We start from the raw sequence: 26,005 nt of genomic DNA, 5'->3' as shown, positions 1-26,005 counted from the left end.
AATGGACTTGGCACTTACCAGTCCCAGCTACAGTTGCCCATTTCTCTTCCAGTTCAAATCTACTGGGCAGCGGCAGCAGAGAAGAATGGCTTGGAGGCCTCCATAGTGCAAAGAGGAAGAACTTTCAGTGGGATTGAGTTCTTCTTAAGGACCCTCAGAAACTTCATTTCCCAGGGACTTGAGGCCTGAGGTTCTGATGCAGCGTTCTAGGGTGTAATAAAAACACTGGCTCCAGCCGTCCTGATTGCCTCCTTAAATTTGAGGGGTTTGTAAAGGGGTCTTCAAGGTCCACAGAGGGGTATGGCTGTTTAGGTCGTGTAGCAAACGAAGACATTGGGAGTATGGCTGGAGCTGATCTTGGTGATTTTGCGGAGCAAATAATTCAGTTTAACTAAGTTCATTCTGAATGAAGATTTGGAGGGCTGAGCTGCCCATCAATGTGTACTACAGATAATTTTTTGATTGGAGGGGCACACGTCCTTCTCAAAAGGTAACACAAAACTACTTTTTGAGCCACCCAAAAGCCCAAACAGCAATATAGGTATTTTACAATTTAAAACAGTGCTGAAGTGAAATGCTGTGTGTGGGAGGCGGTGAGGCTGCCTGAAACAAAAAGCGGGTGAAAATATTTGCACCTTCATGCTTTAGTGCAGCAACACTTGCTTCTCGATCTATAGACGCCTTGTCATAGTGGCTGGTTCCTGCAACAGTTTTTTTGGGGGGTGGGGGGTGGAATCAAAACTAACAAATGTACAACAAACTTTAAAAACAGAACAATGGCTGAAGTTCACCTCTTGAAATACAGTCTGCTTTTCATAACGAAAAGGTAGGAGAGAAGTTCAGCTTCTAGCTTACTCTGCGAATAAAAAATGGTCTTGACTAACTCAAAGTTAAGACATTTAATATCTTCATTTGCACAATTTTAAGTAAAATATGTTTTCATCAAGCACTACTGCAGCACACACTGTGAAGCTGAAAAACCTGGAGCATTACGGTAATTGTGTCAAGCAAGAAGACTATGGCTGCAATTCTATACACACTTACCCAGGAGTAAGCCTAAGTGAATTCAATGGTGCTTACTTCTATTGTAGACATACCTAGGGTCACACTGTAAGCATGTGAACTAGGAGCTGCCATTGTAAAAAAACAAAAAACAAAAAAATATTCTTTGTAAGGAGCTGCTATTAGTGCAGTGAAAATTAGAGTAAATAAGGGTGCACAGCAGTTTGTGGAAATTTTCCTTTGAAAAATACAGAAAATTGGAGGCAATTGATAACCAACAAATAGTGAAGTGTTTACAAAGGAGCTGGGGCTTGATCTGAAAACAAACAACAACTTTTCTGGCAGAGTACTAATGTGTAATATTATTGTAATAAAAATAAAATCAAAATTAAATATGAAATAAATGCTCAAAGTGTATAAATGCCATTACTTCTCTGACTATTATCATGTCCCCCTTCCCAAAGGATTAAAAAAAATCAATTTTAGGAGAAAGAGTAAAAGATGCCAGAGGGCCACCTATCCAGCTGGATATGCTACACAGATTGTCAGTGCCTACTGGGGAATAAAGGGGCTTGGAGTCTGGTCCATAGTTCCCAAGGAGGAACAAACACACTGAGTGTTACTTGCCACCATATGGGCAGCCTACCACAGCCCACCAATCTTCATGGGAGCTCTTTAGTACTCCAAGTTGAGGTATTTTTGTTCCTGGAGATGGGGTCAAGGCGTCAAGGTAGCAGCTGGTCAAGAGCCGAGTGTTCAAGCAAAATGGAGGCAGCAGACCTGCACAAGGTGTGCTGCTCTCACCTCAATTATACTTGCAACCATTTGAGCAGGAGTGTCCTTATAACCTGAGCACTGCTGCCTTCAGTTCTCACCCAATCTTTAATTTTATTGAATTCATGAAAATGAAAATAAACGTTATACAGATATGAATAATTCCCTTGTTAAAATTGCCAAATGCATTTTGACAGTATGCATTCATACTGCAGCTTAATTCATACTGCAGCATTCTTCAGCAGTTTAATTGATCTTGAATGTCAACTTCAGACCACACAGTCAGGCTTTTCTATATCATAAATTCAAATTTGTAATATCAAATTTTAAAAAGCATCTCTTTTTAACAGGTTCTGTTTTAACACACTACAGATAAAGATTCTCAGCATACATTAGTATGTACGGTATATATTAAACATGCCTTTACCCAAGATCTCTTCAGTCTTGTAAAAAAATAAAATTAAATCATGTCATTTAGCGGCTTATACAACAGACTCTCTGCTTGACAAGGTCTTCTTCCCTGCCATAGGTTCACATGACTATTCAATTCAATTTCAGCTTGGAAATCCAGAATAGTTCTAGCTAACCCAAGTCAGAGGCTCTTGGAACTAATTTATGTAATGCTAAACCATAAAGTAAAGGTAAAGGGACCCCTGACCATTAGGTCCAGTCGTAACCGACTCTGGGGTTGCGGTGCTCATCTCGCTTTATTGGCTGAGGGAGCCAGGGTACAGCTTCCGGGTCATGTGGCCAGCATGACTAAGCCGATAGTTTAGTTTAAATCCTTAAGTCTTTATTCCTTTGGTGCAGTACCTCCCATTCCATACTCATAAAGAATGAATGACAAACTGTTTTGGGCTCTATTTGAAACAGGCATTGCCAAATCAAGCTATTGACCATTGATCTTACCCTGCCACTAAGTAGAGGTAGCAATAGGGAAGGAAGGGAAGGATGGAGGCTGTGAAGGGAACTCAATATGACCAGACACAAATCTAAAGCACTTTGAGTTCACCTAATACTGGGATGACACTTACGGAACACCCCCAGTTCCAAATTGGCTGCCAATGCTTTACAAACTACCTGACCAGCCCCTTCCTTCTGAAAAATTATTCCATTATCTTATTTTACCTTCACAACTTGGCTACTTTAAAATATGGAATGTATTTCTTTAAAAATACAAAAGTTGCTAATGCCAAAAGAACACAGGTACTCATAAAAGCAAATGAAATAAAATAAACAATAACATATTAAGCAAACAATAGCAAGTTAATACAGAACATACAATAAAAAGCAGATAAGGTAGAATACCATTTGAAATTATCAGAATTAATTATGTTTCGATAACTTTGTTATTATCATAGGTGTGATTTGAATTTTAGATGTAATATTCTTAACAATATTTACATATTGAGTGAAGTTTTGAATTTTATTCTAACGATATGATATTGTAAAACTTACACATTAGTGTTCTATTATCAATTTTGGGGAAATATTTTACCCTAACTTCCAGGCAACTGTTGTTTTCTTTTAAATCAATTCTTCTGCCAAATCCGCATACTGTTTTTTAAACGCGGAGGGTTTTAAATAGTCATTTATAGACATTGAAAGGGCAGCTTTTGCAAGGGAAACTCAAAATAAAATTGGGTGCGCATGCAGACGGTAGCCTGTGCCCCTCTGGATCTCAGCCTAAATCTGCAGCAGCTGAAGCTAGAAGAATTGTTAAGTGGGAAAGCAAAATTGACATATAGATGTGCAAAATGACAGCTTGTTTGACGGGAGGAAAAATCTAACACAGAGAAGCTGCTGAGACTTCACACGGCTAAAGGAGAAAACATACTACAAGGGCAGAGTGACACAACTTTCTACAAACATTCAATAAGGCGTGTTCTAACATACTTACCCAACATCTATAATTATTTCTGGATTGATAATTTGCTATTTTAGCAGAAATATCCTTTTGTTGTTCTAATAGCTTCCTATGCATTTTTTTTTCAGAATACAAGACTAGCAAGGCAGCCTAATGCATGATAACCTAGAACCACCACTCTTCCGTGGGCTAGATGCAGGCTAACAGTCAGTGGTACCTTGGTTTAAGAACAGCTTAGTTTATGAACAACTTGGATTAAGAACACTGCAAACCTGGAAGTAGGTGTTTTGGCTTGTGAACTTTGCCTTGGAATAAGGGCATGTTTTGCTTCCTGTTGAGTGTGTTCCATTCGTAAATTGAGTCCTCCACTGCTATGGGAAAGCACGCCTTGGTTTAAGAACAGACTTCCTGAACAGATTAAGTTCGTAAACCAAGGTACCACTGTACAATCTTATACATGTCTACTCAAAACTAAGAGAAATTTAGTCAAATGGGGCTGAATCACAGGTATCTGTGTGGAAATTCTGGGAAATATCTTAAATCAGAACTGTAAAACAAGTATGGTGTGAGTGTAGTTTTCTCAATTTATTACAACAGCAAAATTTGATCAGAGAATTGTGAATTTTAGATTCAGTGCGCTAAGCCCTCCTCTTTGCAGACATGCATAATTACAAGTGGAATTTTCAGGAAGTATCTGGAAATCTGGCTTCCAATATATTAATCAGAAAAGAAAGCAAAATACAAGGTATTGAAAACTTCTTATAGAAATATATATCTTTCTTTGTGTCCTGCTGTACTCCAGCTGTGTTAAACAGTCCCCTGCTTTAAGACGTGAACCCATTTCAATTGGACTTTCAGAGTGGCTTGGATCCGAATATAATCAGCATACAGATGACATTGGTGCTCTAAATCTCCTTAAGACCGCCCCCCAATGGCTTCATATAAACGTTGAATAGCACTAGAGGGAAAATAGCACAACTTCCCAACTACAAAGATGCTGAAGCATGCTACTCTCTGAAATGGACCTCCTAAGCAGGAGCACCACCACAATAAAACAGTGCCCACCCACTCCAACTAATGGAAGAGACGCAGCAGTGTGCCATGGCTTATGCTATCAAAAGCCACAAAGAGATGAAGCAGGAGCCATAGGGTCATACTCCCCTTTTCCTTCTCCAGAAACCAGACCTTAGTAACCTCTAGGTTAGATTACTCTAACTTGCTATTTAAAAAGCCTCACAGGGCCTTCTGCTTGCTTCTTTTATTCAGGAACATCTGAAGATGAACATACAAAATGCCTTTAAAGTAGGGTTAAAATATAATATTTATTAATTTGTTAGGTTAAAAAAATTAAAATATTTTTATAGTCTAAAATCGTATCCCCAGTTAATTGGGAAGCAGGTTAATTTTAAAAATTATTTTTAATATAATGCTTACCAAAATTATAGATTGTGAGGAACATCTTTCAAAAGAAGCTTTCCCTCATTCAATTATACATTGTGTAATGTTGAAACAAAGTTTGTTGTTTTCTTTAAAATTACTATTTTTCATGTGCAAATTTAATCAATTAACAGAGTAACTGACTAAAACTCATATAATTAATCAACTAAGATTTATTTAATTAAGTGGAAGCTCTACTTTTTAATTTTGTTGATTTTTTCCCTTGCTGTATGTTAATATTTTAATTTACAATATTAATAAATGTGGTTGCCTTAAACTTTAAAGCTATTATTTGTTATTTTTAATAAGTTACCTTAAGAACTAAATTCAGTTCAAAGACTGCTAAGAAAATTAATAAATAAACTTTGGCTCTGTCAAATTAATTAGGTTAGAATCAATCCTAGTGTTTGGTCTGCTGTAGACAATGTGTGCATGATAGAAATGATATGCTCATCATCAAACCTACACAAATGTTGCCCAACCTAATGAATCATCTGAGTAAGCAAGACAGTTAAACATTTCAAAAATTCATCTGGGACCCGAACTGATCTGCCATTCTGATAATTGGTGGTTAGCTAGGAAGGAAACATGAGATGTGTGTATTACTGCATAGTTTGTAACTCTAACATAAAGTGTTTTTGTACACATTTATTCTGATTCAGCAGTTCCCTGCCACAAAGCTGTGTCACTCCCAAGGTCTTCCCCATTAACTGCAAGAAACGGACGGGGGGAGGGTACAAAACTGCCTGTCATTTAAATTAATCAGGATACCAACTCACGCTGAAAATTTGTTTGTTCACCTACAAAGATTCCCTTGTCCTCACTTCTCCATCATTCAATATATAGCTCTCAACAACAGAATGATCTGTCAATTTCACTTCTCTCTGTTTCTCTTTTTCCCAATCTTAAATTAAATTCTCCACATTTTGCAGCTATTTGTGATTTATTTAAAAAAATCCTTATGAAAATTCATCAGCATTTTAGTGTGATTTTCCTCAAATAAGCACTTTATTATTTATATGTTGCCCATTTGACTCATTTCCAGACCTCTGGTAGTGGCATGAGACCAGACCAAACTGGAAGCAGTTCCTATGTCAAAGAGATATGCTTGGATCTTATAGTAACAGGAGATTTGAATGGGGGAAACAGTTCAGTGACAGAGCATCTACTTTACATGCAGAAAGTCCCAGATCCAATTCTCAGCATCTCCAGGTAGAGACCCCTGTTTGAAATCAGGAGAGCCATTGCCAGTCAGTATAAACAATATTGAGCTAGTTGGATCAGTGTTCTGCTTCAGTATAATCACATCTAAACAGAAGTGAGTGGGGATAGTATGCTATATTCCCGCCACACCTTTAAAGGCAAATGATGTCAGCTGAGCCTTAAAGATGAAAGGAGGCCAAATCATAGAGAGCAGGAAGAGGGACATCTGTATATTTTATCCATAGGAATAAAGAGATTCTAGCCAGCATGGACATTTGCATTGAGAATAAGGAAGAACTTCCTAACTAAAGGAACAGTAGCACAAAAACTGTTAGGGAGATTTTCACATTTCCTTTCCTGTGGCAGATGTTGGCTAGACACCTGTCAGGTGGGTTTTAGACCACTAAGCCTCTTAGGCTTGCTGATCAGAAGGTTGGCAGTTCGAATCCGTGTGACGGGGTGTGCTCCCGTTGCTCTGTCCCAGCTTCTGCCAACCTAGTAGTTCGAAAGCACACCAGTGCGAGTAGGTAAATAGGTACCACAGCAGTGGGAAGGTAAATGGCGTTTGTGTGTGCTCTGGCACTCGTCACGGTGTTCTGTTGTGCCAGAAGTGGTTTAGTCATGCTGGCCACATGACCTGCAAAGCTGTTTGTGGACAAACACCAGCTCCCTAGGCCTGAAAAGCCAGATAAGTGCCGCACCCCATAGTTGCCTTTGACTGGACTTAACCGTCCAGGGGTCTTTTACCTTTTACCTTTAAGATATGTCTGAGCAATGAGATTGATAACATATTCCACTGGATCTTTCCATTATAATGACTTGGTAAAGAGATCTATGTAGGGAAGTGGTGTAATTTAGAAAGTAATTTAGCAATGTGGCCAGTAAAATCTAATAGTGTTAAACGAGGCAACCTTGGAAATTCAGGATAAGCATATATTTTTTACTGTTCCAAGACACAGCCAGAAACAGAACAAGAGTATGATGAAACCAACATATTACTTCTTGCGTAAGGGGCTTAAATATAAACCAGCTATAAATAGAATGTTCATACTGCAATACCATGCATGAGCCTTGAGAGAATTTCAATATTTACTTACAAAGGTCTGCCTCAGGATCTCTAGCTATATTTTACATGGTACCTATGCATCAGTACAGTGATCATTTTGCAGACAAAATCAATTTCCTAACAGAAATATTTATCCTAATGATAGAATGTCTATATGCCACCCAGCTATACTTTACACAGAACTGAGCTCCCTCAGGCATTCTTCCGTGCCAATGCTAATTTTTTTATCTGTTAGAAAGTTCCCTTAAGCTTCTTTTAACATCTAGTGGACATGGCTTCATAAAATTTAATGCTGTTCATTAACCCCAAGCACTTAACTTTGCACAGTAATGTCAGGCATCTGACTTTTCAGTGCATGAAAAATCCAACTGGGAATTGTTTGAGAGATATAAATTACAAATTATCTATTTAGCATAAAATAAGGCAAAAGAATCAATTGGTGAGTCAAGATTATTTCAGGGGTGGGGAAACAAGAATTCTGACATTCAGTCTAAACAAATATTTTCACACAAAATCGTGATGAATTTACATTAAAATAAAAATTACAGTTACAATCAAATCCCCTACTCTACCTAGATGGTCCATGTAGCACATGCCATTTAAATCTTTTAATCTTCTTAAAATACATTGAGTTCTGATACTTTTATAAAGAATTAGAAATACTGCAATTTGATAAACCTTTTATTAAAAAGATGTTTTGTAAGGGCAATAAGGAAGTTTGTTTTAGTGAAAATCAGTTCTCTTGGTGGTGTTGTGCAAGACATGTTAGGCATTCTGAAGACATAAAGCTATTAAATTTTGGTGTTTTACTCTAGCATGGGCTGACCTCTGGTAGAACTGCCTCTTTAGTGAAAACAAGTGGAGATGTGAGATCATACGTGGAAAGAAAGTATTCACCATTTCCCCCAGCTGCCAATAATCTTAATTTAAGATTGAAGCTGCTGGAGTTGTTGTTGTTGTTGTTGTTACCTATCCCTTACCTCTCAAGGCTGTGAAAATAGCTTAAAAACAGTTCAAAACAACACAGAAAGCTAGTTTTTACTAAGTCAGATCATTGATCTAGTTAGCTCAGTATTGTCTATCCTGATTGGCAGCTACATTCTAGGGTTGAAACAGCTTTTCCTAGCCATATCTGAAATTGTTGGGTATTGAACCTGGAATATTCTGCAGACAAAGCATGTGAAGTACCACTGAGCTACACAACCTTCCTTTTAACCAGATCTTAGTCGCTGCTTTTTTTTTATTTAAAGTATTTATAGCCTGCTGTTCATTACAAAGAAAAGGAAAGTATCCTAGGGCAGGTTACAAAATTTAATCCTTAAAACATAACCAAGCAAAAAATGAAATAAAACAAAACAAACAGCAATACAGTAAAAAAATTATCAGGGCAAATTAGCAATTTGTGTACTATCTACTTATAAAGATGGACAGATGCTGCTATATTCTTGTTGCAAAAGCGTTTCAGAAAACTGTTACAGAACACTGTCACCTGAAGAATTTAATACTACCCTATACCTTGGGACGCGGGTGGCGCTGTGGGTAAAAGCCTCAGTGCCTAGGGCTTGCCGATCGAAAGGTCAGCGGTTCAAATCCCTGCGGCGGGGTGCGCTCCCGCTGCTCGGTCCCAGCGCCTGCCAACCTAGCAGTTTGAAAGCATCCCCGGGTGCACGTAGATAAATAGGGACCGCTTACTGGCGGGAAGGTAAACGGCGTTTCTGTGTGCTGTGCTGGCTCGCCAGATGCAGCTTGTCATGCTGGCCACGTGACCCGGAAGGGTCTCCGGACAGCGTTGGCCCCCGGCCTTTTGAGTGAAATGGGCGCACAACCCTAGAGTCTGTCAAGACTGGCCCGTACGGGCAGGGGTACCTTTACCTTTATACCTCACCATTTAAAAAGTTTTGGTGAAAGCCTTAACAATTCATACACATTAAGATAAAACTATATGATCATATGGGCAGAATATGTTTACACATCATTTCAACACAGAATCCTAGAACTGAACAGGACTCCGAGGGTCATATAGCCCAATCTTTGCCCAACATGCAGCTGGAACCCACACCCTGAGATTAAGAGTCTCAAGCTCTACCAACTGATCTACGATTCAGGGCTATGTAAAAACAATCTTCCTACAAAGATGGCTCTACACTTGTGTTCCAGGAGGAGGCCATCTTCCCTACAGACAGTTCAATTCATCTTACAAGTGACAGTCACACACGCACACAGATGTGAAGTAAAGATTTACAAAGTTATTGAAACTTTTTAACAAGTAAAGTGCATCTTTACTTAGCTACACCAGAATGAGAAATAAAGGGGTTTACATATGTTCCAATTCTAAACCTATCAATCAAACCCATGTTATTCCTTTGGGAGCTTATTTACATGCATATTTATCAGCCTCACATGCTAATTCCCTGCTGTTTTATGCCTGCGAGGCATGTTTATGAGTCATAATTGTTGATCTCATTTGATGTATTTCACTGAAGTAAGACATTATTCAGTTATGTGGCCTAATGTCAATGAATTACGATGACCTGATCTTCCAAATGCAACTTGCTCTTTAATTTTTATTAGAGCATAACTTATGCAGATGAAAAAAATACATTAAAATAGAAGATCAGATGAACCTGCAGTTGTGTTAGTTCACCAGCCTGTCCTGATGCAATTCTTCCTTCAGTCTCTGTCCAAATGGACAGGCTGTCACCCTTAAAACCTCCCTTTGAATAATGCTAATTTTATTTATTTATTTTAAAATCCGATGTAAATGTGTGTGTGAGAGAGAACACACACATACCTTAACTCTACTGTTTTCTGAAGACTTCATTTTGCACAAAGCATATTTTTAGAACCTCCCCCATGAGTTTTGAACATCTGATGTTAGCAGCAGTGGCACAGTACCTTTTCTCTTTTTCCGCGTCATACTCACCAAAAATGCCGTTCCAGGCAATTGTCTGGGAGCCAAGCATGGGTTCTTAAATTACTTTGGCTGCGCAGAAGTTGCTGCAATGCTTCTTCTTGCAATGCACGGATAATATAAAAGCCCCAAACCATGTGAGATGACAGAGCTCTTCTGAATGCTGACACCAAAACAATTTCTGGAATGTTGATACTGGAGAGGGGAGAAGTCACTGGTGGGCTTTTACCCATGTGTGGTCCAGGACTTTTCACATTACCGGTATTTCCATCAGTGCACAAGAACAGCCATGCAGTGGCTCCTTTGCCACTGGACATAAGTTTGAACTATGGTATAGGGTTTTGGTTTCTTTTTAGAATCAAGTGGAGTATAAATTTTATGAAATAAATAATAATAAAAATAAATAGTCCACAATTCAGTATTGAGAGGCAATAGAATCTGAAAATGCTAAGAGTGAATTGTAGAGCTAGTTTAGGCTTCAGGTCGTCCTGCACAAACAGAATACCTAGCACATGCTGGTATGTTAGTTTTCTACTTTGAAATGATTCCTTTTTAAAATTTAGGGGGAAATCTTTGGGGGGGGGGGAATGCCGTTTGCAGTCCATCCTGCCACTTCATTCTCACTTTATTCTGCTGCATATGTGGTCCTGGTCTAAGTTGCACAGAATAAGGTGGCCAAATTCTGATTCATGCTACTTCAGACGGAAAATGGGAATTCCCATTTCTGAATAGTTCCTCACATAAAATTCTCCTTCCACACAGAAAACTATCACATCTTAGTTTAAAACAGTCCGGGAGCTTTTTACTTGCATTCTAGAACATGAGTACCAACCGCAATGTGAAGAAATTGACAATTTTACAACCTCATTCTGCAGAACTTGTAACTCTGCTTCTGCCCTATGAATGTGGTGGCCCTGCATCTTGCCAACAGTAATGTCCAAAAGTTGCTATTGGTGATAAATTAAGTGCCCAGTGTCACCTCAAACACTTACAATGTACACTCTGAAATTAGTTATAAATATACCTGCAAAGACAACATATCTATTTACGTACTGTATGTAATGTGTATGGACACATAACCCTGAAACTAACTTTATCCAACTTTCCACTACAGTGAAATTTTACTTCAACATTTCCCATTATCAACAGATGTTTATAATGGTGCTGCTCACTGACATCCTGTACTGAAACAGAAGGTCACTGTACCCCCATGTGCTAAGCTAGAAATTTGGCATTGAAAGCAGAGGGGCAAGATGACAGTTGAGGGGGCAGGGAGGTTGTGGAATGATGACAGACTGCCCCAAGTGGGGAGGTGGAGAAGTAAAAGCCTGCACATTACGAATCAGTAATTGTGGATTTAAATAAAAGAAAGTACATGCGAAAATACTTTGCATAATCAAGTTACATCTCAAAATGATTTACTGGAATGGGCCACGATCCAGAGATACCTATGCCCAAAGCCCCATTCAACAGATGGCTGGCGTTTTCAGCTTTGACTGCACCAATCACCCGCTGGAAGCAGGCCTAGTCCCACCATCTTTCCACCTTTCCAAATAGGTGATCAGCACCATCTGTTCACTACTGACCACAAGTCTTTGATCCAGCAGCAAGAATGGTGTATGCAGCCACACACCCACCCCACCATGCCCAATTGGCATGATGGAGTACTACCTATATATTTTTATTAGCAATGTTTATAAAATAAAGTGAAGTCGTAATTAATACACCACCTATGCAGAACGTATTATACATCAATCTAGCAATAAGGGGAAATGGGCAAAGAAAAAGTAAATGCAAAGTTTTGGGGCTTACCGTAATTAAAACATTACCAGTTCTGCGTAATTCAGTGCACTGGAATACTGAGATATAAGGAAGAATGTGATTTGTGTGTATACAATCTGTAAACTCCAAAGGAAGTTAAACTTTTCTCTATTTTTACTAATACTGCCTTTTCTAATTATTTAATTGTTGTTTTAAACTGAATGATTATGGAAAAAGATGTGTTTGCCACTTCATTTCTTTTATAAAGGTCTTATAGTTATTTCTGTTTACTTTTTAATTCAAAAATTTAAGAGGTTTGTTAAGAAGGGGGAGGAATCATAAATCTGTCCATTAGTAGGCATTTCTACCTTGCGCTCAGATGAATTCTCATCAAATTTGATTTGCTGACTGGTGGCCAGAACAGATGTTATCTTAATGGAAGAGAGAAGAAAATTAAGTGTGTTGAGCCACTGAGCCACTTCTGAATTTCTATGGCTCAGTTTGTAGTCCTTCTAAGTTGGAAAATATTAGCATGTTCTTTTCACAATGATCTATTAAGTCCCCACCCAAAACTGTATGAATGACATTTTATTTTTCTTTTATTTAGTATATGGCATATGGTATTGAAAACTGAATGGCAGTGTACTTAGAGTCTAACTCTATGCAATCGTGTTTTATAATAGAGGTTACTGTCAAACAAATATTAAAATGGGGAGCAGAGAGCATCTTTTGTGCAGAGAAGAACAGGCATAAGGGGACTGCTGAACACGTCTACAATTTCCCTCTCTCTTGGCTGCACCCTGAGACTGGGGGTTCAGGCATAGCAAGCACTCTGGCCTCACACATTTGGACCCTCCTGCATTTTCTAAACTTAAAAATGGTTGCCACTCTCTCATACACTTGTTTGGCATGAACATATTCTTAACATGTGGAATTGTGTTGCCATCATATCTCATTAGACTTTTGAGCTTCTAATTTTTCCATAAAATAGGCATCGCCACCCATTCCAGCACTTCTGATTTTTACACAGTGATTCATGGGAGCAGGGTCTTGCTGATACATTTCAACACAGAAGCTTCTGCTCATGGCATGAAGTCTTCCTGGTCATTCATATGAACTGGACAGTAGCTACTCCTGCAGACATTCATGTGCAGACTGTAGCCCCAGAGAACTTCATACTGGGTCTATCATCTTTTTCCTGCCAAAACCAAACTAGGGACTTCAACAACATAGCACATTTAAAGGAGTAGAGCTCTTTATAGAGAAATACAGAACTGTAGTCAAAATTCAAACAACCAAAACTTTGCTGTAAACAAGAATTTGATCTACTGGTTTTTATCTTGTGATGCTTCATTGTGTATTTTGTTAGTGTGTGTATGTGTAGAGAGAGAGAGAGTACAATTGTAAGCTCACCTTGGAAGTGTGAATTCTTAGATTAATAAGCATGAATGATAAAACTATGAAAGATTTAATATTGTAAGAACAACTGCTAAAGACCAATGATTGGGTGACCAAATGGTTCTCATCTTTGCTCTGGGAGTCACTGAAAAACATGATGATGTGCAGACAAGTGACAGTTCCATTTTGACTTAACGGAGGAGTCCTCACCCTTTTGGGGCCATGGCTGTGGGTACCACAAAATGCTCATGTCACAGAAGAAAACTGGCACTGCTCAGACAATCTACAGCTGTTCCAATACAGAAAAGAAAGCACTCCTCCCCCCAAAAGCAACTCCCACCCGCCAAAAAACAAAAATCCTAACCTCCTAACTTTAAAAAAAATGTTAAAAATTGGGATGGGTAGGGAAATCTTGGAAGGTGCCAACAGGGGGGTATGAAAGGATCCTGTTTAGGAATCCAGTCTTAACATAGTAGCTTTCTTGGTTTCCTTGATAACGCAGTGCCTTGGTTATATACAGTAAGCTTCTTAGGGTAGGACTTTAGTATTCTTTTGTAGCTACATAAAACAACAACTTCTATTGCAGTGCCTAGTGATAAATAAGTATCAGTGGTATAAGCCTATGGGATGCTACATCTGTGTCAGCCCGCTTGTGGAACTGACCTCTGCAAGCAGAACAGGATTTCCTTTCTATTGCAGCTCCCACCCCCAAAATCTGCACAGGAGGTTGGGGTTGGGAGAACCTCTAAAATAATTTGGAGGGCACTAGAAGCATCAGTGACAGAGGGATAAGGGAAAGCCCTATCATGTGCCCTTGTGCAACAATGGCTATTGCCCACCGTTTCCATTTTAATACTTTATTATCACCTTGCTTGGAAAAAGCGAAAGTAGAGAATGCTTTACATTGGGGTATTTTACACTAAAATTGTACCCAATTACTTTGCTTTTTTTGTACCCAATTATTTGCAACCTGGAGAATATGCGGGGCCTGTGAGCAAGTCCTGTTTGCTAGCCTCAAAGTTTCAACTCAAGAACCTGGTACGAAACGTTTATAACAAACCGCAGTGATAAACATCTGTCCAGGCCTCACCCTGCTGCAATTTGTTCTTCAAGACTGAAACAACATATTATTAAATACATATGATGACCATTTCACATGGGGATTCTGTACTACAAACAGAAAAGCAGATGCACATTGCTCAGGGTAAAAACCAAAACCCTTTTTGAATCTGAAGATTTGATTGCAACATTGGCATGGGAATCTGCTGCTCAAAAGAAACACACATACTTCATAAATCCCACTGGACAAACTAGTGTCTAAGAATGAACTGTGTGCTGGGAAATTCCCAAATCAAATCTCATCACAGATATAAGGGACATATTGGACTTTAGGCACCTTCCCTGCCCTCTGCACAATATATGAAAATAAAAATAAGATAGTTATCAATAAAGTGTTATATAAATACTAAATATGGCAAGTAGTCAACATTGTTCTTTCCCAGCCTTAGCTTTTTAAAAGCTCCAATTCAATGCTTCCCAGCAGAGCATACTGCTATATTTAATAAAACTCTTACTGTCTTTGACTTATTCATTCACAGCTCAAAAACTATGATGACATGCAAACTTAAATTTTCACATTTACACATCACTTTGAACAATAGTTAAAATAAACTTAATGTTAGTGCACAACCTGCTTGTGAAATCATGGTTGCTTTGCTTCTTCCCTGCTCGCTATCCCTATCACTGTGCTGGAAAACAAGCCTTGGTCTGGCTTAGTGTTACATCTGAATCCGGGCTTCTGATTTGTTTCTCCACAAACCAGGAAGAGTAAGCCAAGAACAAACATTGGTTACTAGTGGTTTCTTTGGAGAGAAATAAACCACGACCCCAGGCCTTGGACATAATGCTAAGCTGGACGAGTTTATCTCCTGGCAGTGTGGAAGGAGCAGGGAGGGAGTAAAGCGACCATAATTACAGCAGTGTGTATAAGCATGCTGCCCATTCTCATTAAACCAAAGTTTATTTAAACTATGGCTCCAAGTGGTGTGTAAACCAAGCTAATGTTAACATATCTGAAGAGCAACTTATTTATTTTTGCAAAAAAATTCAGTATGAAAATACATTTGATGGAAATACAGTTCCATCATTTCCATGGTGCACAAGAGAAATGCAGAAGGACGTTTTAAACAAATATTGGCACACCTGATAAAATTAGTCATGTTTGAAAATGCATTGCTTTAAATGCCCATTTTACTGCTTTTAGTAGAAACTTTGCAATTGTTCTGAATGGGTTTGTGATTTTGCCTCATACAGAATGATGGGAAAGAAGATAATCAGAAATTACTTTCGTAGCATTATATCGCAGGGTGTCCCTGGTCAACAACTTCGGCTGATGCTCCCCAGATAAAAAGCTCAACAGTTTAGATGGGTACATCACTGCCAGTTTTTTTTTATAGTGGGAGCAGATCACAGTCTCTTGGAAGTTGGACGTGCCTGCATTATATGAATTAAATGCTGTAGATAATTATTATTTTTAAAAAGGAAATCAAGGCAACTCACATTGTATTTGTTCTACATTTCATATAAATGTTGTAAAAGAGCAAAACAAAAATGCTGGAGATTCTTTATTAATGTATTCCAGACTAAACAGCTGAATTGTTGTCACGAAAGAACTCTTATGAATGGAGAGCCACATTCAACTATTTAAACAAGGTAATCAAGATTCAACTTTTGAGTCCAGAATTTTAAACAATTCTAGGTTCACACCGTGTTATCCCTTTACCCTCAAGTTTGTCAACATCAGGTAATTGGCTTTTGTTAAACATGGGTATTTCTTTTTAGGGAGATGAAAGATTCTATGAGAACAGTACAAACCCAAGTAGAGGTGAAAACTATTCAGTGTGGCTATTTCACTTCATTACCAGCTATGTTGTTTAAATTGATACAAATGGTCTCCTTCTGTTTCTGACTGTCGGCGTGTCTGATTAGTCCAACTAATTGTTCGGGCTCGGGAAGATCTCCTATATCTAAATAGAAGATGTGCAGTTTGTAACCTGCTTAATTTGCCTTATGTCCTGCATGGCCCTCAGTATGGTGTTCATTAAAGTATCAGCTGTTTTGTTTGTAGAAATGGCAGTATAAGCACAGACATATTTTTCTTTGTTAAAAAGGCCAGATTGTCCATAAATAATACACACTGCGTTGAAAAAGGCAAAGAAAATCATCAGGTACATATGAAGGTATTTTTAAATGTCCCCAGGTAACACCGCCTCCTACAGCTATACCGAAGACAATGACAGCAATTATATTATATGTATTAGATGACAGAGGTTTAGGGCAGAATGAAGCCAACTGGTCCAAATATTGACATTTGTACTGGAACTTAACATTTAAATGACAAATCTAGAAAGCCTGAGCGTACACACACATTAGGCTTTCTGCTTAGTTCTCCACCCTTCTCCAAACTGGCTGCTGTACTGAAGTGAATTAGCAATTCAGCACTACGTTATTAATGGGTAAACAAAGAAGATATGTTTTCTCTATTTCTCTCCATCCAAGCTTCATTCCAGCATTCCAGTGGTTATTTTTCTGTACCTGCATATTTTGTACCAGCTCCTGCCAACACAGCAGTTTGAAAGAATAGCAGCGCGAGTAGATAAATAGGTACTGCTGCGGTGGGAAGATAAATGGTATTTCCATATGCTCTGGCACTCATCATGGTGTCCCATGCGCCAGAAGCGGTTTAGTCATGCTGGCCACATGACCCGGAAAAGCTGTCTGTGGACAAACGTCAGCTCCCCCGGCCTGAAAGCGAATATGAGTGCCGCACCCCATAGTTGAATTCAACTGGACTTAACCACCCAGGGGTCCTTTACGTTCACCTTACCTGAGTTATTTATTTATTTTTATCTTTAAAAAATATTTTTTTATAGAAGAATAAACAACCTAACAAATTCTAGCAATAAAAATCCAAATCAATAAAATGATCGTAAAACAACACAATTACAACAGCAGGGGAAGCCAGAAGCCTTTATTAGCAGCCAATGAAAGCTTGGATAAAGAAGGGTATTTTAAATTGCTGGTGTAGGAACCCAATAGTGCCTGCCCGATCTCTAGGGGAGATCATTCCACAAGGTATGTACCACTGTGTGGTGGACAACTGCAGGCTGTGGTACAGTGAACAGGTCCTCCACAAATTGCTGTGGCTGGTCTGGTCAATACAGGAGAAGATATTCTTTCAGACAACCTGGTTCTGAGCTGATTGGGGCCTCATAGCTCAGTATTAAAACCTTATACTTGGCTTGATAGTTAACTGGCAGCCACCGCAGTTCTTTCAGAACAGCTATTATATTGAATGCATTTAGGAACTTATCTGCCACTTTCTGCACCAACCCTAACGGTAGCTCCACAAATGGAGGTTTCTTAGAAAACCACTTCAGGATTTTTTAAAAACTAGTTTTCAATATAATGCACAGATCATTAGCTAGAGTGGGTCATAAAAAGCAGAATATTCGAAGTGGGTCTTAAGCTCCTTATCAGAGATATTTGAGGCACTGTCAAAGTAGTCTCAAGGTCCAGGTAATACTGGGGTACAGACTTGCTTAACTTGGTGCTTAATTGGTGCTTGCTTAAATTTATATATATAAAAAACAGTGGTGCTCACTGTGTTTAATGCTCTATCCAAAAAGAATACTGTATATGGAAATATTAAAATGATTACAAGACAAGAGGACAACACTGATTAAGAAGCAAGTGACAGGGACAATTATTACAAGACATAAGTGGAAAAGTGATATGCCAATGGCCTTTGTCACTACAGATCTGTAGCTGTTCAAGTAAAAGCAAACTACACAGAAGCTATTATTAATAAATGACTATTAAAAGCTTGCTAAGTAAGCATCTGGTGTTGGAAGCAGCAGAAGAAAGCTTTGCTGCTATTTAGAGGGAATAAAATATGGCAGACTGGATAAGTTTCAGCAGCGAATGTTCTACACAGCCTGAATTGTTCATCACCATTAGCATCCTATTCCAGATAATATTTTTGAATGATATCCTAAACAACTGCCAAAGCATTATAATTTCCTGTTTTGCTCAGCATCTATCTACATAGTTGGCTATAACACTTAGTTATTTCTAACTACCACATGATGCAAGGAAATACACCTACCAACATTTGTACCCGGGGTGCTGAAATTATTTATAAAGCATCCACATGGAAGCATGTTCTAATATTCAAAAGGAAAAGCACACATGAAAATAGTGATAGAAAGACAGTAGAACATTGTTCAAGAAGCTAAAGATACCATTATTACAAGACAAAAGTTTAGAAGTGATACACCAATCGTCTTTTCTACACCTACGGTGTATCACTAAAGCAACACACAGTCTGAGAAGCTTCCATGGAGACTCACCCAGAGATGATCAAATCTGAGATATTTACTGGAATACTCCCAGTGACTGTTATTGATTTCTCGGCTACTCTTGAAAAAGCAATGTCGGCAGTATTTCTACCATTGCTTATAGTTGGGACAGCCAATATGGTGCCCTCCACATCAATTGTGGCACTGGTAACTGCTGTTTTTCAGCCCAGTTGAAGAGTTGCTTCCCTTTGAAGGGATGCCAACCCTGTGCCCCCTTGACACACAATGTGAGATTTTGCAGTGGAGTTGTCAGTGTGTATCAACATGTGGAATGGTGCTGAAGCTGTGCAAAGTGAACCAAAGCCAACCTGGCTGCTTGCAACTTGAGCCAACTGATGGATCGCCTTTTTTCAGTTGCTGTCCAACCCCCTTACACATATTGACCTTGACAATACCCCCCCCATCCTTGGAGGAATCTACAGGGTATGATCATCAAGAGATGTGGAGCAAGGTAAGGGCTGTTCAATCGTGGAATGGACTCTCTTTCAGAGGTTGGATGGCTATCTGTCATAGATGCTTTAGTTGAGATTCCTGCAGTGCAGTGTTGAACTAGATGGCCCTCAGGATCCCTTCCAGCTCTACAATTCTATGATTCCATGCTATGAGTATGCTGATGACACCCAACACTATTTCACCTTGTCAACTGAGTCAAGTGAGGTTGTACCAGTCCTGAATAGTCCCTGGATGCAGTGGTGGGCTGGATGAAGGTCAACAAACAGAATGATTCCAGTCTGTAGGTGCTTCTCATGCTGTATACAGACATACAGCCTGCAGGTTTATTGTTTTACTGTGGGTTATAGTTATCATATATGTGTAAACCACCCTGAGATGAGTTATGATGAAGGATAGCATAGAAATGTACTGAATATATGAATGATATTCTGGGGATGCTCCGAGATCCAACAGTGTCACTGGGGGAAGCTATAGTTGTTCCTGAATAGTGACAGTCTTGCTACCATGATTCATTAATTCCTATAATGCAATGATCTCTTAGTTACAGAGCACATCCTGCCCCTTGATATTGAATTCCTGAGTTGCGACATTTGGGCTAGGAAAATTACATAAAGTCCACTCCACCCCTAATATCTGCTGCATACCTTATTTTAAATAATAGCATAAAACTGAGATGATGAATCTTGGATGCATATGGCACTAAATTAAAATGCAGTCTGTGTTTCACTGTAAAAAAGCCATGAAGATGAAATGGATGCTTTATATAAAATATTTACATATAGAACGTAAAAATGTACTATGGTTGGTAACCTTTATGACTTTGGGGAACCATGTATTTACATATCTCTATCTTCGCATGTGCGTATCTGTGTGTTGTGTATATATTTTTAACAGTTGACAGCTGTTTTAGAGCATACAGAGAAGCCAAGCTGAATGAGGGCCTTGATTACTTCAAGATTAGCTATCTTAAGTTTCTATTCATTTTAAGTGTTGTTAGTGCGAAGAGTCATTAGTCACTTCCTTGTCTCATAGAACATCAGCATACATTTACATTGTTAATGAACATTTGGGGTAAATGAATTAATGGCACTTTTAAACATCAATTCAATACTAATAACTTTGTATGTTGCAGCAATGTTAAGGTTCAGATAAAAACTATAAAGTCTTCTGTGTCTAGGTAACTAATTGCTCAAGGCACGCACGCACACACACACGCGCACACACAAAGTACAACTGATTAAAAATACTTCCCAAAGATGTTAAAAATCATGGTTAAGAACTAACATTTTATTCTATACTATTAATTGATGTAGGCTGAGAAAAACCAAGCAATCATGAACTTAAAAATGTTTCATTAAAATAGCTTCCTAGTATGTCCAAAACTTTTAAATATGAATGATACATTCTGTTGGACTAGTGTAATGTAAAATATTTGGATAACCAAATATTTGAGTAACTGTGAACATAATTTACATAAAAGCACATTAATTTTTGAAGACACATTGAATTATTAAGATCACTGATTTTTGATAAGCCAGATATGAACAACAAGGCATGAACAACAAGGCATTTGATTATCATAACATTTCCCCTATTTTTGTGCCCTCGGGGAAGGAACAAGTAGGGTAATTCTATCATAATTTCAAAACGTACTTACAGCGGTAGTGGGCTTGTATGGTGGGACCAAGCCACTCTCCCGACACCAGCATAACTGCTGTTTTCCTGGGCAGGGCTATGAGGGTGTACTGGATGAGCCAGTGCTGCCAATCTGGCACTCCAACTGGGGCATCTGTGCAGCCCCAACCTCAGCTATGCCTCTGAGCAACAGTGATGCTAGTGAATGGAGGGCCAGCTCTGTGGCTCTGCTCCCCTGCATTAGATGCTGAATAATGCCAACAACGGTCCATATAGTTAAATGGTTTTCCCAGTAGTGATGTATGAAAGTGAGAGCTGGACCACAAAGAAGGCTGATCACCGAAGAATTGATGTGTTTGAATTATGGTGCTGGAGGAGACTCTTGAGAATCCCATGGACTGCAAGAAGATCAAACCTATCCATTCTTAAGGAAATCAGCCCTGAGTGCTCACTGGAAGGACAGATCCTGAAGATGAGGCGCCAATACTTTGGCCACCTCATGAGAAGAGAAGACTCCCTGGAAAAGACCCTGGCGTTGGGAAAGATTGAGGGCACAAGGAACAAGGAAAAGAGGACAGAGGACGAGATAGTTGGATAGTGTTCTCAAAGCTACCAGCATGAGTTTGACCAAGCAGCGGGAGGCAGTGGAAGACAGGAGTGCCTGGCGTGCTCTGGTCCATGGGGTTACGAAGAGTCGGACATGACTAAACGACGAAACAGCAACAACAAATAGCCACAATTGTTAAGACCCACACTTGTCTACATTCAGCAACAGAGGCTGAGATTTAACATAGCATAAGTGGGCATCCACTCACACAATGGGGCTTCTCCTTCATTTCCTACTCCCTGAAGCAAATTCTGAGTGCACACAGGGGGTTGGAGGGGGAGAAGAGAATTAAAAGTCCTATTACACAAGTATACACAAGTATTACACAACATACACTTTGTATGTTGTGCAGAGTATCTGAAAAGGATACCTATGCACATTTAGCTACACATGCATGGACACCCCTTTCCAATGCTTCACTGTAATGTGCTGAGGCCAGGGTCAGGGGGCCAGCCACACTGAGATTGGGGCTAGGGGTGTGTGGTCCTGCTTACCCCTCTAGGTATTGTATATGTATGGGCAGAGCATCTGAAGAACCAAATAGTAGTCAGTAATAACAGATAGGTAGGGAGTTCAACTAACCAATTTGCATCACTCAAGGTACTGCACTATGTTTTCATTGAACTTCTACTACATTTCACCTTCAATTCTGAAAATCTGTGGCCTGAAAATAAACAGCATGCCAATATATCATCAAAAATCTAGTTGTGTGGCCACATCAGCCTGCCCAAATATTATGATCTTTATGGTTCCACTTTCAGGAATGAGGTGAGTAAGAGTGAGAGCCTTTTCAGCTGCGGCTTACTATCTCCATGTCCTTCCTGGATTCATCTCTGTTGAACTTAAGAGACTGAAAACACTTCCTTTCTCTTTAGTGTTTTTTTTTCTGCCCCTCTACATCTTACAGTGTGTTTTTACTACTGCAAACATTTTAACTTTTTTTGTTTTTATTCTTTCACTGTGCTTTTATTTTGTTGGCGATTCCTGAGTGTTTTTAAGATGTAGTATACAATATTGTTTAGCTTGAGAAACAAATGAACATCACACACAATATATTAGGACAGGAGTGTCAAAGTTGACAGCTTTGATTAACAATTAAAGGTACAAGGAAATTGGAAAGTTCTGCTTGGATTGTGTTAACAATGCCAAATTCAAATTTAATAGTGAATTGCTAAATCTTATTTTACCAAATGAATTACAAAAGCACAAAGAAAACCAAATGAAAAAATAGGAAACATAAAATAACGACCAGGTTTTGGTAATAAGAAATGGGGGGGGGGTTTAAAGAGCTCCTATTTACATGATTTCAATATCACTGTTTTGTTTATAAGAAAAGATAACACAAAATTAATAAATTGACTAGTGTTTCAATATGAAAATAGTTGAATGTTTTTGGTTTTTGTTAGGGCCAGAATGGTCAGCACACACAGTGAAATGTTTCTTAAAACATTTCTGTTCAGTTATGTTTTGTTTGGGGCAGGGGAGATGGAAGACATCATAAACATATAGCCATTCAAAAATTCTCATACATTTTCTCAAATGTTAAGTGTAAAAATGATCAACTCACCTTCATCAGGCTTGTTCACATAACTTTGCAGGGGATCAATGCCTATTTCCTGCTCTTCAGCTTGTAAAGGATGGCTAGTTTCAGTGATGGAATGGTACATATTGACACTTGGCACTTTCAATAAGTAGTAATTACCTGGGTGAATAAACAAAAATTAAAGATTAATCAAAACAGCCTCCTAATTCTATACTGCAATAAGGTAGCAAAGATCTCAGAAAACTCAATATTGTTTAGTTTGTCGTCTAAACATACTATTTTCTCTAGTTTAGCAGAAAGGGGGAGGAATATTGTATTATATGTATCATTATATTTTTCCTCATGATATAAGAGGTTCTCTTAATATGTAAACTTTCTCCACCATTCCTACAAATCTGGTGCTCTTTTCTGTTATTATAACAATGAATGTGACAATGTTTTAATGAATGGGGGAAATATATTGGATACAAAACTCTGTTGCACTCCATTCATTTTTCAGGAATGATAGGAAGCATGTGCTAAAGTTGTTTTATTTTACTTTTAATAAGTTGTTAATTTCCATTTGAACAGTGTTCTTAAAGTAAGCTAACACTTTGTGAGGAAAAAATGCCACTTTTCCTAATAGTGAACTTACCGTGCAGAGTATATTAACATTTAATATTACCTCATTTGCAATAACTGTTTATAAAAAGATTGCTATAGCAAAGTATGGTGCCCTCCAGCAGTTATTGAAATCAACTCCCATTATTCTTGAACACTAACCCATGCTGGTTGGAGCTCTGATTGAAGCTGATGAGAACTGTAGTCTAAGAACATTTGGAGGTTACCATGTTGGCTACTATATAGGATGACAAATGGCTACCCCAATGTCAAAATAAAGAAGATATATAATTGCCAAAGTCCTCTCTTAAAAACATTATTCTTAAACACATTATTACAGAAATACATGCAAAAGGAATGGACAAGATTAAAGTTCCATCCAAAGTAGCAACAAAAAACAAAAAAAGGCTACTGGAAAATTATTTTTACATCAAAATTAAAAAAAAAATCAATGATCAATACCTATTAGCCTAACTACTCTGAATACCAAGGAATTCCTGTGATAATTTTAGTGTTTTAATTTTTAAACAGCAAAGAAAATTAAACCATTATGGTGACTCATGGGACATTTCCTAGAAAATGAGTGATTATTTTTACTGGTTTATAATGGCCTGCAAAATATTTTTCTACTTTTATGTAAAGCAATTAAACAAAATCATTACATAATACTAAAAAGGATATTGATATGTGATTTAGGAGCTACTATTCATTCAAAAATACAATCCTAAATAATTTAACTAGGGAATAAACCCTATTGAGCACAAATGGGTAAGCACGGACACATGTAAACATGTGCAGTGAGTTATAAGACCTGTTGTTTCACCTTCTCCAGACAAATAAATAAAAATTTACAACTTTATTGTAGCTGTAAAAATGTGGGTGGGGGAAAGCAGCTCAGGGTTCCTCAGTTAGCTGAGCAGGATGGGAGTCACAGAAGCACAGTTCCTTCCTCCATCATTGGGATTTTATTTCTTTATTGTATCTATGTCAGACCACAACTGGGGCCTTTACTCAAAGCAACAAATGAATAATATTGCATGAACTGACACCCAGTTGGAACTTGCCAAAATTTGGACTGGCATCCTTATTTGTTGCAAAAATCCACTGCTCCATTGGGACAGTCAAGCCTTTAGGGATGTACAGCCACATCACCTATATTGGTACTAGAATTATTATTATTCTCTATCCTAAATATTTCTGTGAGTGTAGGCAATCTGTTGGAGCTAATGATGAAGACTAATATACTTTTAAACGGGATTTCTGAAAAAGTCTGTATTTAATGCCTTTCTTAAGAAAGATTAAGGTACAGCGTATGGTATATAACTCTTTCAATAAAGTAATTTAGCTCTGACCCTAGAATTATAGGCTGTAAAAGATCAAGGTGATTTACCTCAGCAATTTAGATCACCAAGGAAAAAAGGCCAATTTAAATCAATGATTTAAAGCAAAAATTTCCAATTATTATTTAGATACTTCCTAAATAAAAGTACATACTAATTGGCTGCTGTTACCATAAAAACACATTAATGGAAAACTGAATAGAGCCTTTATGCCATCTCAGAGGATACATCATAAGTTTCTATTCTTAGATAATGTAATGATCATGATCATGTCAAGCTGCATTAGAATTAACAGTACAAATGTCTAGATATAATTTCCAGGTGAAAGACCAATGGAAACATTGGTTTGGATCCATCTTTCCCCTTTCTAAGTAAAATACCCTTCTCGTATTTTCTAAAATACCAGAGAGCTCTGGTTTCCTAAAAAAAACTCTTATCGGAGCGTTGAGGAACTTTCCAGAGTGTAATCAATGCACCATGGTGGACCACCACCATAAAAGGCAAAGGATGTATGAATGGAAGTACTTTCTATTTATATAAACAATCATGTTACATGGATCTATTTGTCCTTTTCCTGACAAACATCTCTGTCTACCTTCAGAACTTCCATACTTATAGTATTGATCCAGAGTAAGAGCTAGTTTTTTGCTAGCCTAAAGCAAACAACAACCACAAAAACAAGATGGAATTTGTGGGCCAATGCCCAGCAGACTGGTGGCCACTAGGGTGGGGGGTGGAGGTCTACAAGGAGCGGAAATGCCACAACACCAGCTTGGGATCGAAACACTTACAACTTCATTGATTACAGATGTAAGTTGGCTTTGACATAGGCATTTGGTATGTATCCTGAATCAGCCAACCCTGTTGCTGGCTGATAACTCCATCGGGGTCGATCCTGGAATTAAGGAACCCCCCACCCCATGACGCAAATCAAATAGGGCAATCCCACAAGGTCTCAATTTGGGGGTACAGTGGTACCTTCATTGCC

At 38.4% G+C, this 26,005-nt stretch overlaps 1 protein-coding gene across 10 annotated transcripts in view; it reads right to left on the bottom strand.

Annotated features, from left to right (window-relative positions):
• TBC1D5 (TBC1 domain family member 5) overlaps positions 1-26,005 on the bottom strand; it is a 246,171-nt gene that overhangs the window by 137,591 nt on the left and 82,575 nt on the right. For all 10 annotated transcript variants that reach the window (XM_082193334.1, XM_082193336.1, XM_082193335.1 and 7 more), the window contains one exon: positions 23,102-23,236. In XM_082193334.1, the coding sequence (XP_082049460.1) occupies positions 23,102-23,201 (100 nt within the window). In that variant the 5' untranslated portion in view covers positions 23,202-23,236. The remainder of the gene's footprint in view (positions 1-23,101; positions 23,237-26,005) is intronic.

This window comes from Podarcis vaucheri, assembly GCF_965113315.1.
Source record: "Podarcis vaucheri genome assembly, chromosome: 12".
NCBI lineage: Eukaryota > Metazoa > Chordata > Lepidosauria > Squamata > Lacertidae > Podarcis > Podarcis vaucheri.
This window is presented reverse-complemented; position numbering and strand designations above follow the sequence as displayed.